This window comes from Coregonus lavaretus, assembly GCF_964263955.1.
Source record: "Coregonus lavaretus genome assembly, contig: HAP1_SCAFFOLD_698, whole genome shotgun sequence".
NCBI classification, from domain to species: Eukaryota; Metazoa; Chordata; class Actinopteri; order Salmoniformes; family Salmonidae; genus Coregonus; species Coregonus lavaretus.
In genome coordinates, this window is record NW_028162637.1 from 189,065 (window position 1) to 204,047 (window position 14,983).

General features: G+C 44.5%; 1 protein-coding gene across 1 annotated transcript in view; it reads right to left on the bottom strand.

The window, feature by feature from the left end:
• The window catches only part of LOC311119080 (ryanodine receptor 2-like), a gene marked incomplete at its 3' end in the record, with an annotated part of 130,919 nt that overhangs the window by 45,751 nt on the left and 70,185 nt on the right, over positions 1–14,983 (bottom strand). The window contains exons 16-19 of the mRNA XM_084193829.1: positions 12,611–12,819; positions 8,339–8,513; positions 1,206–1,414; positions 297–527 (exon numbers count right to left, since the gene is read on the bottom strand). Of these exons, the coding sequence (XP_084049955.1) occupies positions 297–527; positions 1,206–1,414; positions 8,339–8,513; positions 12,611–12,819 (824 nt within the window). The remainder of the gene's footprint in view (positions 1–296; positions 528–1,205; positions 1,415–8,338; positions 8,514–12,610; positions 12,820–14,983) is intronic.

Consider the following 14,983-nt stretch of genomic DNA (forward strand, 5'->3'; position numbering starts at 1 on the left):
GAAGGAGAAGGAGAGAGGAGAAGGAGAAGGAGAAGAAGGAAGGAGAAGGAGAAGGAGAGAGGAGAAGGAGAAGGAAAAGGAAGGAGTGAGGAGAAGGAGAAGGAGAGAGGAGAAGGAGAAGAAGGAGAAGAAGGAAGGAGAAGGAGGAAGGAGAAGGAGAAGAAGGAAGGAGAAGGAGAAGGAGAAGAGAGAGGAGAAGGAGAAGGAGAAGGAGAAGGAGAAGGAGAAGGAGAAGGAGAAGGAGAAGGAGAAGGAGAAGAGAGAGGAGAAGGAGAAGGAGAAGAAGGAAAGAGCACCTCGAAGTCGGACACAGTCTCAAAGTCGTCCAGGTCTTTCTTAGAGGAGAAGGAGAAGCCACCACCAGCTTGCAGCGTCCCGCCAGGTGACTTGGCCAGGACCTCGTTACACTCTATAGGCATGCTGAGGCGATAGAAGGTGATGTCTGGGTTACTGTTCTGGGAGCCGAACGACCTCTGGGTGACCTTGAGACAAGGAAAAGTGTCCACGGTGCCGTCCGTCCTCGTGACCTTTTAGAAAGACCAGACGACAAGGGAACAGGGCATTATGAGGCAGTCATTTGGTTGAATAGCCATACCATAGCAGGTCAACATAGGTCTATGGGTATGAGTAAAGCGCTAGACAAATCCATGGATCTATTATTATTATTATTATTATTATTATTATTATTATTATTATTATTATAGGTTACCAACATAGCACCGGTTTGTGTCAAGAACTGCAACGCTGCTGGGTTTTTCACGCTCAACAGTTTCCTGTGTACATCAAGAATGGTCCCCCACCCAAAGGACATCCAGCAACTAGACACAACTGTGGGAAGCATTGGAGTCAACATGGGCCAGCATCCCTGTGGAACGCTTTCGACACCTTGTAGAGTCCGTGCCCTGACGAATTGAGGCTGTTCTGAGGGTAAAAGGGGGGGGGGGGGGGTGCAACTCAATATTAGGAAGGTGTTCCTAATGATTGGTATCCTCGGTGTAGGTTACCAACATAGGTTGTTTTCAAACATCTTGAAAAACAAATATGCTCAACAACACCTATAAAAGGAGGCTTATAAATAGAGGTTCACTTTATCAAACTCCAATACGCCATTACACCAGGGTGAGCAGGGACACAGCTCAAGGACAGTCCTGTCAACCTAATGTTAAGGCAACGGGGCTAAACTGGCTGTGGAGTTGGACTCTCACCTCAATGTGTTCATGCTGTGGCGGTACAGGGATGAACTGAGACAGTCTCTTGCTGAGCCACATGGTGAGGTCTCTGTTCATGTTGACAGCGAAGGGTTCGTAGCCCTCCTGCAGGCCACAGATAGTGAAGTACTTCAGCGTGCTCACGTCTTTACCAAAGTTCATCCTGCCAACCTGGCACACACCCAGACTGCACACGGGGATGAAACCTACAGAGAGGGCAGAGAATGGGCATTGTTATGTTAACCATTATAAGTAAGTAAGCCTTGCCCAAGCCAGAACGGCCCATAGGGCAGGAGCCAGAACGGCCCATAGGGCAGGAGCCAGAACGGCCCATAGGGCAGGAGCCAGAACGACCCATAGGGCAGGAGCCAGAACGGCCCATAGGGCAGGAGCCAGAACGGCCCATAGGGCAGGAGCCTAGCCACCCTAATTGGGGAGGATGGGCTCGTTCTAATGACTGGAGCGGAATCAGTGGAATGGTATCAAATACATCAAACACATGGTTTCCATGGTTTCCAGGTGTTTGATGCCTTTCCATTTGCTCCGTTCCAGCCGTTATTATGAGCCGTTCAGCTCAGCCCCTCAGCAGCCTCCACTGGTCTACAGGTCCTACTTACTGCTACAGTGACCATCACTTGGAATGTGTTCTTATCTCATTCTAACCAGTAGGTAACACTAACATCAATGTGTTCTTATCTCATTCTAACCAGTAGGTAACACTAACATCAATGTGTTCTTATCTCGTTCTAACCAGTAGGTAACACTAACATCAATGTGTTCTTATCTCATTCTAACCAGTAGGTAACACTAACATCAATGTGTTCTTATCTCGTTCTAACCAGTAGGTAACACTAACATCAATGTGTTCTTATCTCATTCTAACCAGTAGGTAACACTAACATCAATGTGTTCTTATCTCATTCTAACCAGTAGGTAACACTAACATCAATGTGTTCTTATCTCGTTCTAACCAGTAGGTAACACTAACATCAATGTGTTCTTATCTCGTTCTAACCAGTAGGTAACACTAACATCAATGTGTTCTTATCTCATTCTAACCAGTAGGTAACACTAACATCAATGTGTTCTTATCTCATTCTAACCAGTAGGTAACACTAACATCAATGTGTTCTTATCTCATTCTAACCAGTAGGTAACACTAACATCAATGTGTTCTTATCTCATTCTAACCAGTAGGTAACACTAACATCAATGTGTTCTTATCTCATTCTAACCAGTAGGTAACACTAACATCAATGTGTTCTTATCTCATTCTAACCAGTAGGTAACACTAACATCAATGTGTTCTTATCTCATTCTAACCAGTAGGTAACACTAACATCAATGTGTTCTTATCTCATTCTAACCAGTAGGTAACACTAACATCAATGTGTTCTTATCTCATTCTAACCAGTAGGTAACACTAACATCAAAGTGTTCTTATCTCATTCTAACCAGTAGGTAACACTAACATCAATGTGTTCTTATCTCGTTCTAACCAGTAGGTAACACTAACATCAAAGTGTTCTTATCTCATTCTAACCAGTAGGTAACACTAACATCAATGTGTTCTTATCTCGTTCTAACCAGTAGGTAACACTAACATCAATGTGTTCTTATCTCATTCTAACCAGTAGGTAACACTAACATCAATGTGTTCTTATCTTATTCTAACCAGTAGGTAACACTAACATCAATGTGTTCTTATCTTATTCTAACCAGTAGGTAACACTAACATCAATGTGTTCTTATCTTATTCTAACCAGTAGGTAACACTAACATCAATGTGTTCTTATCTCATTCTAACCAGTAGGTTTTCCCCCTCATCATTCTACACACAATACCCAATAATGACTAAGCAAAAACAGGTTTACAGAAATGTTTGCTAATAAAAAGATAATAATAAGTGAAATATCTCATTTTCATAAGTATTCAGACCCTTTACTCAGTATTTTGTTGAAGCACCTTTGGCAGCGATTACAGCCTCGAGTCTTCTTGGGTATGACGCTACAAGCTTGGCACACCTTTTATTTGGAGAGTTCCTCCCATTCTTCTCTGCAGATCCTCTCATGCTCTGTCAAGTTGGATGGGGAGCGTTGCTGCACAGCTATTTTCAGGTCTCTCAAGAGATGTTCGATCGGGTTCAAGTCCAGGATCTGGCTGGGCCACTCAAGGACATTCAGAGACTTGTCCCGAAGCCACTCCTGAGTTGTCTTGGCTGTGTGCTTAGGGTCGTTGTCCTGTTGGAAGGTGAACCTTCGCCCCAGTCTGAGGTCTTGAGCGCTCTGGAGCAGGTTTTCATCAAGGATCTCTCTGTACTTTGCTCCGTTCATCTTTGCCTCAATCCTGACTAGTCTCCCAGTCCCTGCCGCTGAAAAACATCCCCACAGCATGATGCTGCCACCACCATGCTTCACCGTAGAGATGGTGCCAGGTTTCCTCCAGAGTTCAATCTTGGTTTCATCAGACCAGAACACCAGAACGTCTTTAGGTGCCTTTTGGCAAAATCCAAGCGGGCTGTCATGTGCCTTTTACTGAGGAGGGGCTTCTGTCTGGCCACTCTACCATAAAGGCCTGATTGGTGGAGTGCTGCAGAGATGGTTGTCCTTCTGGAAGGTTCTCCCATCTCCACAGAGGAACTCTAGAGCTCTGTCAGAGTGACCATTGGGTTCTTGGTCACCTCCCTGACCAAGGCCCTTCTCCCCCGATTGCTCAGTTTGGCCGGGCGGCCAGCTCTAGGAAGATTCTTGGTGGTTCCAAACTTCTTCCATTTAAAATGATGGAGGCCACTGTGTTCTTGGGGATCTTCAATGCTGCAGAAATGTTTTGTTACCTTTCCCCAGATCTGTGCCTCGACACAATCCTGTCTCTGAGATCTACGGAAAATTCCTTTGACCTCATGGCTTGGTTTTTGCTCTGACATGCACTGTCAACTGTGGGACCTTATATAGACAGCTGTGTGCCTTTCCAAATCATTTCCAATCAATTGAATTTACCACAGTTGGACTCCAATCAAGTTGTAGAAACATCTCAAGGATGATCAATGGAAACAGGATGCATCTGAGCTCAATTTCGAGTCTCATAGCAAATGGATACTTACGTAAATAAGGTATTTCTGTTTTTAATTTTTTATAGATTTGCAAACAAAAAACAACAACTGTTTTTACTTTGTCATTATGGGGTATTGTGTGTAGATTGATGAGGAAAACATTTAATTTAATCAATTTTAGAATACGGCTGTAACGTAACAAAATGTGGAAAAAGTCAAGGGGTCTGAATACTTTCTGAATGCACTGTATGTACATTTTACGGACACAGTATATTATATGTATATATATATATATATATATATATATATATATATATATATATATATATATATATATATATATATATATATTACATTAGTTATCTTGTTGTTGATGGTCCCATCCTTCAGCTCCATTCAACCCCTCCCATCTATCTCTTAACACCATCCATATTGGATTTCTATTTGCCATATATTTTTTTAACTGTACTGTGATGTTTCACAAAAGTTCTGAACCTTTCTATTCTCATTGTTTCTACAGATTGTAAATTGAAGATAATTTTTTTTTCTAAAAGTATTATTATATTAATTGATCGATTGACTATGACTTTTCAAATCACCCAGTAGTGCTATCTGCAGGGTTAGCTCCAGGTAAATATTGCAATTCTTCAGCCATTCCTGGACCTGTGACCAAAAACAAGCTACATATGGACAGTACCACCCCCCCCCCCAAAAAAATATCTAATGACTCTGTCTCTTCGCAGCAAAATCTGCAGAGCTGGGAAGGTTGTATCCCCCATATCAATAACATTATATTGGTTGGAAGAATTTTGTATAATAATGTAAATTTTTAAAAATGATACGTTTGGAATCCGGCGTTGTTTTGCGTATCAGTTCATAAACCAAGTGCCATGGAATCGGTACATCGAAAATCTCTTCCCGACTATTTTGCAATCTATATGGCACAGCTGTAAATGTTTTGGTCCTTAAATGAAACTGGTGTCGTGGAAATTCTACTCGAAGTCAATCTTAAATGAATCATTGTTTATTATCAGCGTGCTGGAAAGGTTCCAACCAACTCAATGCACCAAGCACACATGTCGATCAGGAGCTTATATACTTACACAGAAAGTTATATTTGCACGATTTAGCTTATTCATTATTCATAATTAATTAATTAATTAATGTGACCGACCAATACTAGTTCATGCATGTGACAGACCAATACCTCACAAGCATTCTTCTCTCCAAGCTGAGACCTTGAAACTGAGATATCTTTCTCAAAAGACGGTTCTGGGCGTACTGCCAAATGACAGATACTGATAGTGAGGATTTCTCCCAGGCATGAACACAGAAATTGGTTATTAGAAAAGTACAACCATAAAAATGTCCATCACACTGGTATACTTTTTTTTATTTATTAAAATTGTCTTTAACCAAGTTTGGTCTTTAATGCAGGGCCGACAGACAAGTTACCTACTTTTCCCCCCTTCCACTTGCCTCTTCCATTTCTGCTTACTGCTGACCTGCTGTCATTAAGACAGGTGGAGCCTCATTCACTGCCTCCTCTACTCTCCCTGGACACTCATAACCTGCTGGTATAGAGGTCCTTGATGTACTGGGCCGTACGCACTACCCTCTGTAGCGCCTTGTGGTCGGAGGCCAAGCAGTTGCCATGCTAAGCGGTGATGCAGCCAGTCAATATTCTCTCAATGGTGCAGCTGTATAACTTTTTTGAGGATCTGAAGGCCCATGACAAATCTTTTCTGAGGGTTGAAATTCTTCATCACTGTGTTGGTGTGTGTGGACCATGTTAATTCCTTAGTGATGTTGACACCAAGGAACCTGAAACTCTCGACGTGCTTGACCCCCCCATTAGAGATTGTGTCATCTGTGGATCTCTTGGGGGCGGTATGCGAATTGGAGTGAGCCTAGGGTGTCTGGGATGATGGTGTTGATGTGAGCCATGGCCAGCCTTTCAAAGAATTTCATGGCTACAGATGTGAGTGCTACGGGGCGATACTCATTTAGACAGGTTACCTTTGCATTCTTGGGCACAGAGACTATAGTGGTCTGCTTGAAACATGTAGGTATTACAGACTGGTTGAGGGAGAGGTTGAAAATGTCAGTGAAGACACTTGCCATCTGGTCAGCGCATGCTCTGAGTACGCATCCTGGTAATCCATCTTGTGGAATGTTAACCTGTTTAAAAGTCTTACATCAGCTACGGAGAGCGAAATTACACATTCACCTGGAACAGCTGGTCATCTAATGTATGGTTCAGTGTTGCTTGCCTCGAAGCGAGCATAGAAGGAATTTAGCTCGTCTGGTAGGCTTGTGTCACTGGGCAGCTCGCGGCTGTGCTTCCCTTTGTAATCCGTGATATTTTGCAAGTCCTGCCACATCCGACGAGCGTCAGAGCCGGTGTAGTACGATTCAATCTTAGTCCTGTATTGACGCTTTGCCTGTTTGATGGTTCGTTGGAGGGCATAGCGGGATTTCTTATAAGCGTCCGGGTTAGAGCCCCGCTGCTTGAAAGCGGCAGCTCTAGCCTTTAGCTCAGTGCGGATGTTGCCTGTAATCCATGGCTTCTGGTTGGGGTACGTACGTACAGTCACTGTGGGGACGACGTCATCGATGCACTTCTTGATGAAGCCAGTGACTGATGTGGTGTACTCCTCAATGCTGTCTGAAGAATCCCGGAACATATTCCAGTCTTTGCTAGTAAAACAGTCCTGTAGCTTAGCATCTGCGTCATCTGACCACTTCCGTATTGAGCGAGTCACTGGTACTTCCTGCTTTAGTTTTTGCTTGTAAGCAGGAATCAGGAGGATAGAGTTGTGGTCAGATTTGCCAAACTGAGGGAGAGCCTTGTATCCAGGAGATCTAGAAATGTGTTGGCTCTAGTTGCACAGGTGACATGCTGGTAAAAATGAGTTAAAACGGATTTCCGTTTCCCTGTATTAAAATAACAGGCCACGAGAAGCGCCGCCTCTGGGTTTGCATATTCTTGTTTTCTTATGGCCTTATACAACTCGTTGAGTGTGGTCTTCGTGCCAGCATCGGTTTGTGGTGTTAAATAGACAGCCCACGAAAAATATACACTGAGTATACCAAACATTAGGACCCCCCCCCCCCACCCCCCCGCCTTTACCCTCAGAACAGCATCAATTCGTCAGGGGCATGGACTCTACAAGGTGTCGAAAGCGTTCCACAGGGATGCTGGCCCATGTTGACTCCAATGCTTCTCACAGTTGTGTCAAGTTGGCTGGATGTCCTTAGGGTGGTGGACCATTCTTGATACACACAGGAAACTGTTGAGCGTGAAAAACCCAGCAGCGTTGCAGTTCTTGACTCAAACCGGTGCGCCTGGTACCTACTACCATACCCCGTTCAAAGGCACTTAAATATTTAGTCTTGCACATTCACCCTCTGAATGGCGCACATTACACAATCCATGTCTCAATTGTCTCAAGGCTTAAACATCCTTCTTTAACCTGTCTCCTCCCTTTCATCTACACTGATTGAAGTGGATTTAACAAGTGACATCAATAAGGGATCATAGCGTTCACCTGGATTCACCTGGTCAGTCTACGGCATGGAAAGAGCAGGTGTTCATAACGTTTTGTATACTCAGTGTAGATGAAAACTCTCTTGGTAAATAGTAGGGTCTACAGCTTATCATCTGGTATTAGATACACGCTTCCCCCCCCACCTTACCCGAGGCCGCCGACCCGTCTTGACGATGCAGAGAAAAACCAGCGAGATCTATATTATCCAAGTCCTTGTTCAGCCACGACTCTGAGAAACGTAGAATATTACAGTTCTACGATAGGATAGTCTCCAACGGAGATCATCCAGTTTGTTCTCTAGTGACTGTACATTCGCCAACCGCCACGTTCGCCGAACCGCCAACCGTTTTGGTTTAATTCCGTTTGGTTTTAGACTTCATCAGCAAAGTGACACGAAAGCTCCTCTCTAGCTCTAGCCAAAACCTCTCCTCTCCTCTAACCCATAGGGTGGGGTAGTGAGGTTACATATAGGGCAGACATGGACCACAGGGTAGGTAGGATAGTCAATTTGAGTAGCAGTTCACACTGACCTTCCCAAACCTCAAAGTCTTTGAAGGCCAGTTCGGACCCTGAGTCGTCCAGGAGCACCTCTCCATTGTGGGTGAACATCATGGTGTGTTCGTTCAGATCGACCATACAGCCCACCACGTCACCTGGGCTCCACGACCTGCCGAAGTGCTCGTTACCCTGGTGCCACAGCTGGGCCTGAAACACAGACAGGTAGATATGTTTAAACACACACACGCCTAGATATGTTTAAACACACACACACCTAGATATGTTTAAACACACACACACCTAGATATGTTTAAACACACACACCTAGATATGTTTAAACTACACACACCTAGATATGTTTAAACACACACGCCTAGATATGTTTAAACACACACACGCCTAGATATGTTTAAAGACACACACCTAGATATGTTTAAACACACACATCTAGATATGTTTAAAGACACACATACACAGGCATACAACCAGTGCCTAGTGAAAGGCTACACCACCCTTGCACAGTCGTCACGTTTTCCTGCCTTAAAATGGAATCTAAAAAGGGATTACATTGATATATTTTCCTACAGATCTACACAGCCTAAGACGTCTTGATAGCGTACAGTATGTTAACACTTGGTGGAAGCAACTTTGGCAGCCATTACAGCTGTCAATCATTTTCAAAAAGATTCTACCAACTTTGCACAACTCGTAGGGCAACATATCCTTTGTTTTTGTCAAAAATGCTCAATCTCAGTAAATTAGGTTGGGAATCACTGACGGACAGCATCACACACACACACACACACACACACACACACACACACACACACACACACACACACACACACACACACACAGACACACACACACACACACACACACACACACACACACACACACACACACACACACACACACACAGACACACACACACAGACACACACACACACACACACACACACACACACACACACACACACACACACACACAAAGACACAGACACACACACACACACAGACACACACACACACACACACACACACACACTTAGGGTTCTATTTTCGTGTCAAAAGCACGTCAGTTTGTAATTTTGTCATGTAAAAAGTTTCTCTAATTTACCTGTCTCACATCAGCTCGCTTACAATGAGGTGGGAGGGGTGAAAATATTAGAGGTGTGTCCTTAAAAACAATGCTGTAACCAATTTCAACTAGGGATATTTAAGACTTGACCAAAAACTGGTTTTAGCAGTAACACAAATGGTTACAGCATTGATTTAGCCAGCGGAGGCGCACACATTAGCCTTATTAGTGCCTTCGGAAAGTATTCAGACCCCTTGACTTTTTCCACATTTTGTTACGTTACAGCCAATTCTAAAATTAATTAAATAAATAAAAATCCTCAGTAATCTACACACAATACCCCATAATGACAAAGCAAAAACTGAAATACCTTATTTACATAAGTATTCAGACCCTTTGCTATGAGACTCAACATTGAGGTCAGGTGCATCCTGTTTCCATTGATGATCCTTGAGATGTTTCTACAACTTGATTGGAGTCCACCTATGGTCAATTCAATTGATTGGACATGATTTGGAAAGGCACACACCTTTCATGAGGTCGAAGGAATTGTCCATAGAGCTCCGAGACAGGATTGTGTCGAGGCACAGATCTAGGGAAGGGTACCAAAAAATGTGTTCAGCATTGAAGGTCCCCAAGAACACAAGTGGCCTCTTAAATAGAAGAAGTTTGGAACCACCAACACTCTTCCTAGAGCTGGCCGCCCGGCCAAACTGAGCAATCGGGGGAGAAGGGCCTTGATCAGGGAGGTGATGGTCACTCTGACAGAGCTCTAGAGTTCCTCTGTGGAGATGGGAGAACCTTCCAGAAGGACAACCATCTCCGCAGCACTCCACCAATCAGGCCTTTATGGTAGAGTGGCCAGACGGAAGCAACTCCTCAGTAAAAGGAAAATGACAGCCTCCCCCTCTCCCTCTCTCTGTCTCCCCCTCTCCCTCTCTCTGTCTCCCTCTCTCCCTTCCCCTCCGCCTCCCCCTCTCCCTCTCTCTCTCCCCCTCTCTCTCTCCCCCTCCCTCCCTGTCTCTCTCTCTCTGCACCCCCCTCCCCCCCTCCCTCCCTCCCTCTGCCTCCCCCTCCCGTTCTCTCTCTCTGTCTCCCCCCTCTCCCTCTCCCTCTCTCTCTCTCTGCCTCCCCCCTCTCCTTCTCTCTCAATCTCGCCCTCTGCACCCCCCTCCCTCTCTGCCCCCCCTTCCTCTCTCTGCCTCCTCCCTCTCCCTCTCTCTCTCTCTCTCTCTCCCTCTCTGCCCCCTCTCACTCCCCCGCTATAGTTCCATGGAGAGTCCTTGATTCCTCAATCAGCCAACGCATTCAGTCTATTTCCAGTCCCACAGTGTACTGGCTCCCCCTTCCATGACGTCCCACACACTCTCAGCGTCCTCTCAGAGAACTAGCTCCCCCCTCTCCACCTGATTCTGGATGTGTCCCAAATGGCCTCCTATTCCCTCTATAGCGCACTATGTTTGACCACCACCCATATGGGCTCTGATCAAAAATAGTGCACCACATAGGGAATAGGGTGCCATTTGGTTAGCACACATAGATGTGATGTGAGTCACTCAGGGCCTCATCATCCTCTGCCCGCTGAGAGAGTGTAGGGAAGTCCAATGAATGGGCTGCTGCACAGTCACTATGGGAGCTCTTTCTAGAGCCCAGTGACAAAAAATGCTCTTATGCACAATTTATCTCTAAATGGTTAAACTGGTGAGAAATACACTGGGTGTACTAAACATTAGGAACACCTTTCTAATATTGAGTTGCACCCCCTTTTGCCCTCAGAACAGCCTCAATTCATCGGGGCATGGACTCTACTAGGTGTCGAAAGCGTTCCACAGGGATGCTGGCCGATGTCGACTCCCAATGCTTCCCACAGTTGTGTCAAGTTGGCTGGATGTCCTTTGGGTGGTGGACCTTTCTTGATACACACGGGAAACTGTTGAGCGTGAAAAAACCCAGAAGCGTTGCAGTTCTTGACACAAACCGGTGCGCCTGGCACCTACTACCATACCCCGTTCAAAGGCACTTAAATATTTTGTCTTGCCCATTCACCCTCTGAATGGCACACATGTAGTGACTGGGTGTATTGATACCCCATCCAAAGTGTAATTAATAACTTCACCATGCTCAAAGGGATATTCAATGTCTGCTTCTTTTCTTTTTACCCATCTACCAATAGGAGCCCTTCTTTGCGAGGCATTGGAAAACCTCCCTGGTCTTTGTGGTTGAATCTGTGTTTAAAATTCACTGCTCGACTGATAATTGTATGTGTGAGGTACAGAGATGAGGTAATCATTCATAAACCATGTTAAACACTATTATTGCACACAGAGTGAGTCCATGCAACTTGTTAAGCACATGTTTACTCCTGAACTTATGTAGGCTTGAATACTTATTGACTCAAGTCATTTCAGCTTTTCATTTTTAATTAATTAGTAAACATTTCTAAAAACATAATTCCACTTTGACATTATGGGGTATTGTGTGTAGGCCAGTGACACAAAATCTCAATTTAACCCATTTACAAAATCTCAATTTAACCCATTTTAAAATCAGGCTGTAACACAACAGAATGCGTTAAAAGTCAAGGGGTGTGAATCCTTTCTGAAGGCGCTGTATATGTTTACAGTACATTTTATGTTTCTGTTTTCAATATATCCCAAACTGTTTCTGCATATTGGTTATTGATTGGGACACATTAAAGCTGTGTTTTGACATTGGGCTATTTATCAACATGAAGCTGTGACAGCATCATTTTCATCTTATGTTTTAGGAATATAAATTGAGCTTTCAACATTCATTTCCAATGGTGTTGTCCTTAATCCGGTAAGAACTGCTGAATGAGTCCAAAAAACGTGCTGTGATTGATTTATTGTGATGATACACCTGAAATCCCCAAATCAGGTTTGCCATGCCTACTGAGAGAATAACAGCCTGAGGCATATCTATAACTGAACTAAACACCATATAGATTATCACGGAAACTAGGTATGAACTATTTCCTAGAAGTTGCCAACAGGAAATAGCAAAATTCTAGGAAGTCTAGGAAGGATGAAAGGCCTTCTGGGTAAATAAGGTACTCTGAAAGTACTGTAGATACTACAGGTTGTAGACTTCTTCTACATGTTGAAACATTTCCTTTAATAAACCTCAATTAACGACAATCAATATCAATCAATCAATCAGATTTTATTTGGGGGGGGGGGGGGGGGGGGGATTCCTGACTCACCTTGAATCCGTCGAAGACGAAGGCGTGGTGGTCAGAGCCCAGCTCCTGGTCAGGTAGACAGCCGGGCCGTGCCCAGCCGACCCTCATCTCCCCCGACGTCAACACCTCAAACTCAAAGTACCACTTCCCAACGTTCACACTGTACGTCTTCTCGGCTCGGAAGATACGGAACCGCTCAGCAGACATGCTACCGATGTCAGCTCTCGCTGCTGAAACATGATCAGAAAATGAGAGCAAATCAAAAGGTTCATTCAGAACAGAACATTCGAGGAGCAACAACATGGATAAAAAGAAAGGGTTGAGTAATAACTAAAGTAACATTTTGAGGAATTAATTTTGATGCAACCATTGGACATTAAGGCCCCTATCAGTGATGGGACACTGAACCCATAGTATGGAGACAGAGACAGAGAGAGAGAGAGAGAGAGAGAGAGAGAGAGAGAGAGAGAGAGAGAGAGAGAGAGAGAGAGAGAGAGAGAGAGAGAGAGAGAGAGAGAGAGAGAGAGAGAGAGAGAGAGAGAGAGAGAGAGAGAGAGAGACAGAGAGAGAGAGAGAGAGAGAGAGAGAGAGAGAGAGAGAGAGAGAGAGAGAGAGAGAGAGAGAGAGAGAGAGAGAGAGAGAGAGAGAGAGAGAGAGACAGAGAAAGAGAGAGAGAGAGAGAGACAGAGACAGAGACAGAGAGAGAGACAGAGAGAGAGAGAGACAGAGAGAGAGACAGAGAGAGAGAGACAGAGAGAGAGAGACAGAGAGAGAGAGAGAGAGAGAGAGAGAGAGAGAGAGAGAGAGAGAGGAGAGAGAGAGAGCGCATATCTCCTCATCACAACGTCTTCCTTATCTCCTCATCACATCACAACAGAGATGTATGAACAGCCCTGGCTTAGAGAGGACCAGTGGTCTGCTCCTGTCTACCTCTGGGGGATCAGTCCAACAAGAGACAATGTGTTCGAACTGAACATCCAACAACTGGGATTAACCACTGTAACAAATGAAGCTCTTTCTCTACATGGTGACGGCTGCACCTTCACTACTCCCAGTGTACTGTAATATCCTGTACTATACTCTGCCATTAATACACAACCTGTTGTAGGTTGTTTAATAAGTGTACTGTAACATCCTGTACTATACTCTGCCATTAATACACAACCTGTTGTAGGTTGTTTAATAAGTGTGATCATTTCTCAAAAACAGGTCCACCCTGAGTATCCCTCAACTAGAACGATGTGTCTTGAAGGGTACTAAAACAAGCCAGGCCAATCTCCACAGCTATCTCCACAGCTATCTCCACAGCTATCTCCACAGCTATCTCCACAGCTATGTCCACAGCTCTACAGTTCAGAGCAAAACCAATATTAAAATGATATTTGTCTGGGAGATAGCTGTGGAGATAGCTGTGGAGATAGCTGTGGAGATAGCTGTGGAGATAGCTGTGGAGATAGCTGCTGTATGCTCCTGCAATAAAACGGTAAATCCGAACATGCCATGAGGAAAAAGAAATCTCCTTGTATAAAATATTGGGCGTCATAAAAGCCCCCTTGAACAGACTAGTGGGTCAATTCGTCATTGGGGTTATATAAGAGACTCTGTGGGGTTTAATGTGCAGTTGGCGAGGGAGAGTAACGGGGTAGTGGTTTTAATCCAGGTCGCCGATGTGGAGGGAGGTGAGGGGTGTGTTCGGACTGAACCATGAAGGAGGTGAGGGGTGTGTTCGGACTGAACCATGAAGGAGGTGAGGGGTGTGTTCGGACTGAACCATGAAGGAGGTGAGGGGTGTGTTCGGACTGAACCATGAAGGAGGTGAGGGGTGTGTTCGGACTGAACCATGAAGGAGGTGAGGGGTGTGTTCGGACTGAACCATGAAGGAGGTGAGGGGTGTGTTCGGACTGAACCATGAAGGAGGTGAGGGGTGTGTTTGGACTGAATCAAATCAAATCAAATGGTTTTTGTCACATGCGCCGAATACAACAGGTGTAGACCTTACAGTGAAATGCTTACTTACAAGCCCTTAACCAACAATGCAGTTTTAAGAAAAATAAGTGTTAAGTAAAAAATAGATTAAAAAATAAAATAATAATTAACGAGCAGCAGTAAAATAAAATAACAGTAGCGAGGCTATGTATGTGCGGGGGCACCGGTTAGTCGAGGTAATTGAGGTAATATGTACATGTGGGTAGAGTTAAAGTGACTATGCATAAATAATTAACAGAGTAGCAGCAGTGTACAAAGATGGGGTGGGGGGGCAGTGCAAATAGTCCGGGTAGCCATGATTAGCTGTTCAGGAGTCTTATGGCTTGGGGGTAGAAGCTGTTAAGAAGCCTTTTGGACCTAGACTTGGCGCTCCGGTACCGCTTGTCATGCGGTAGCAGAGAGAACAGT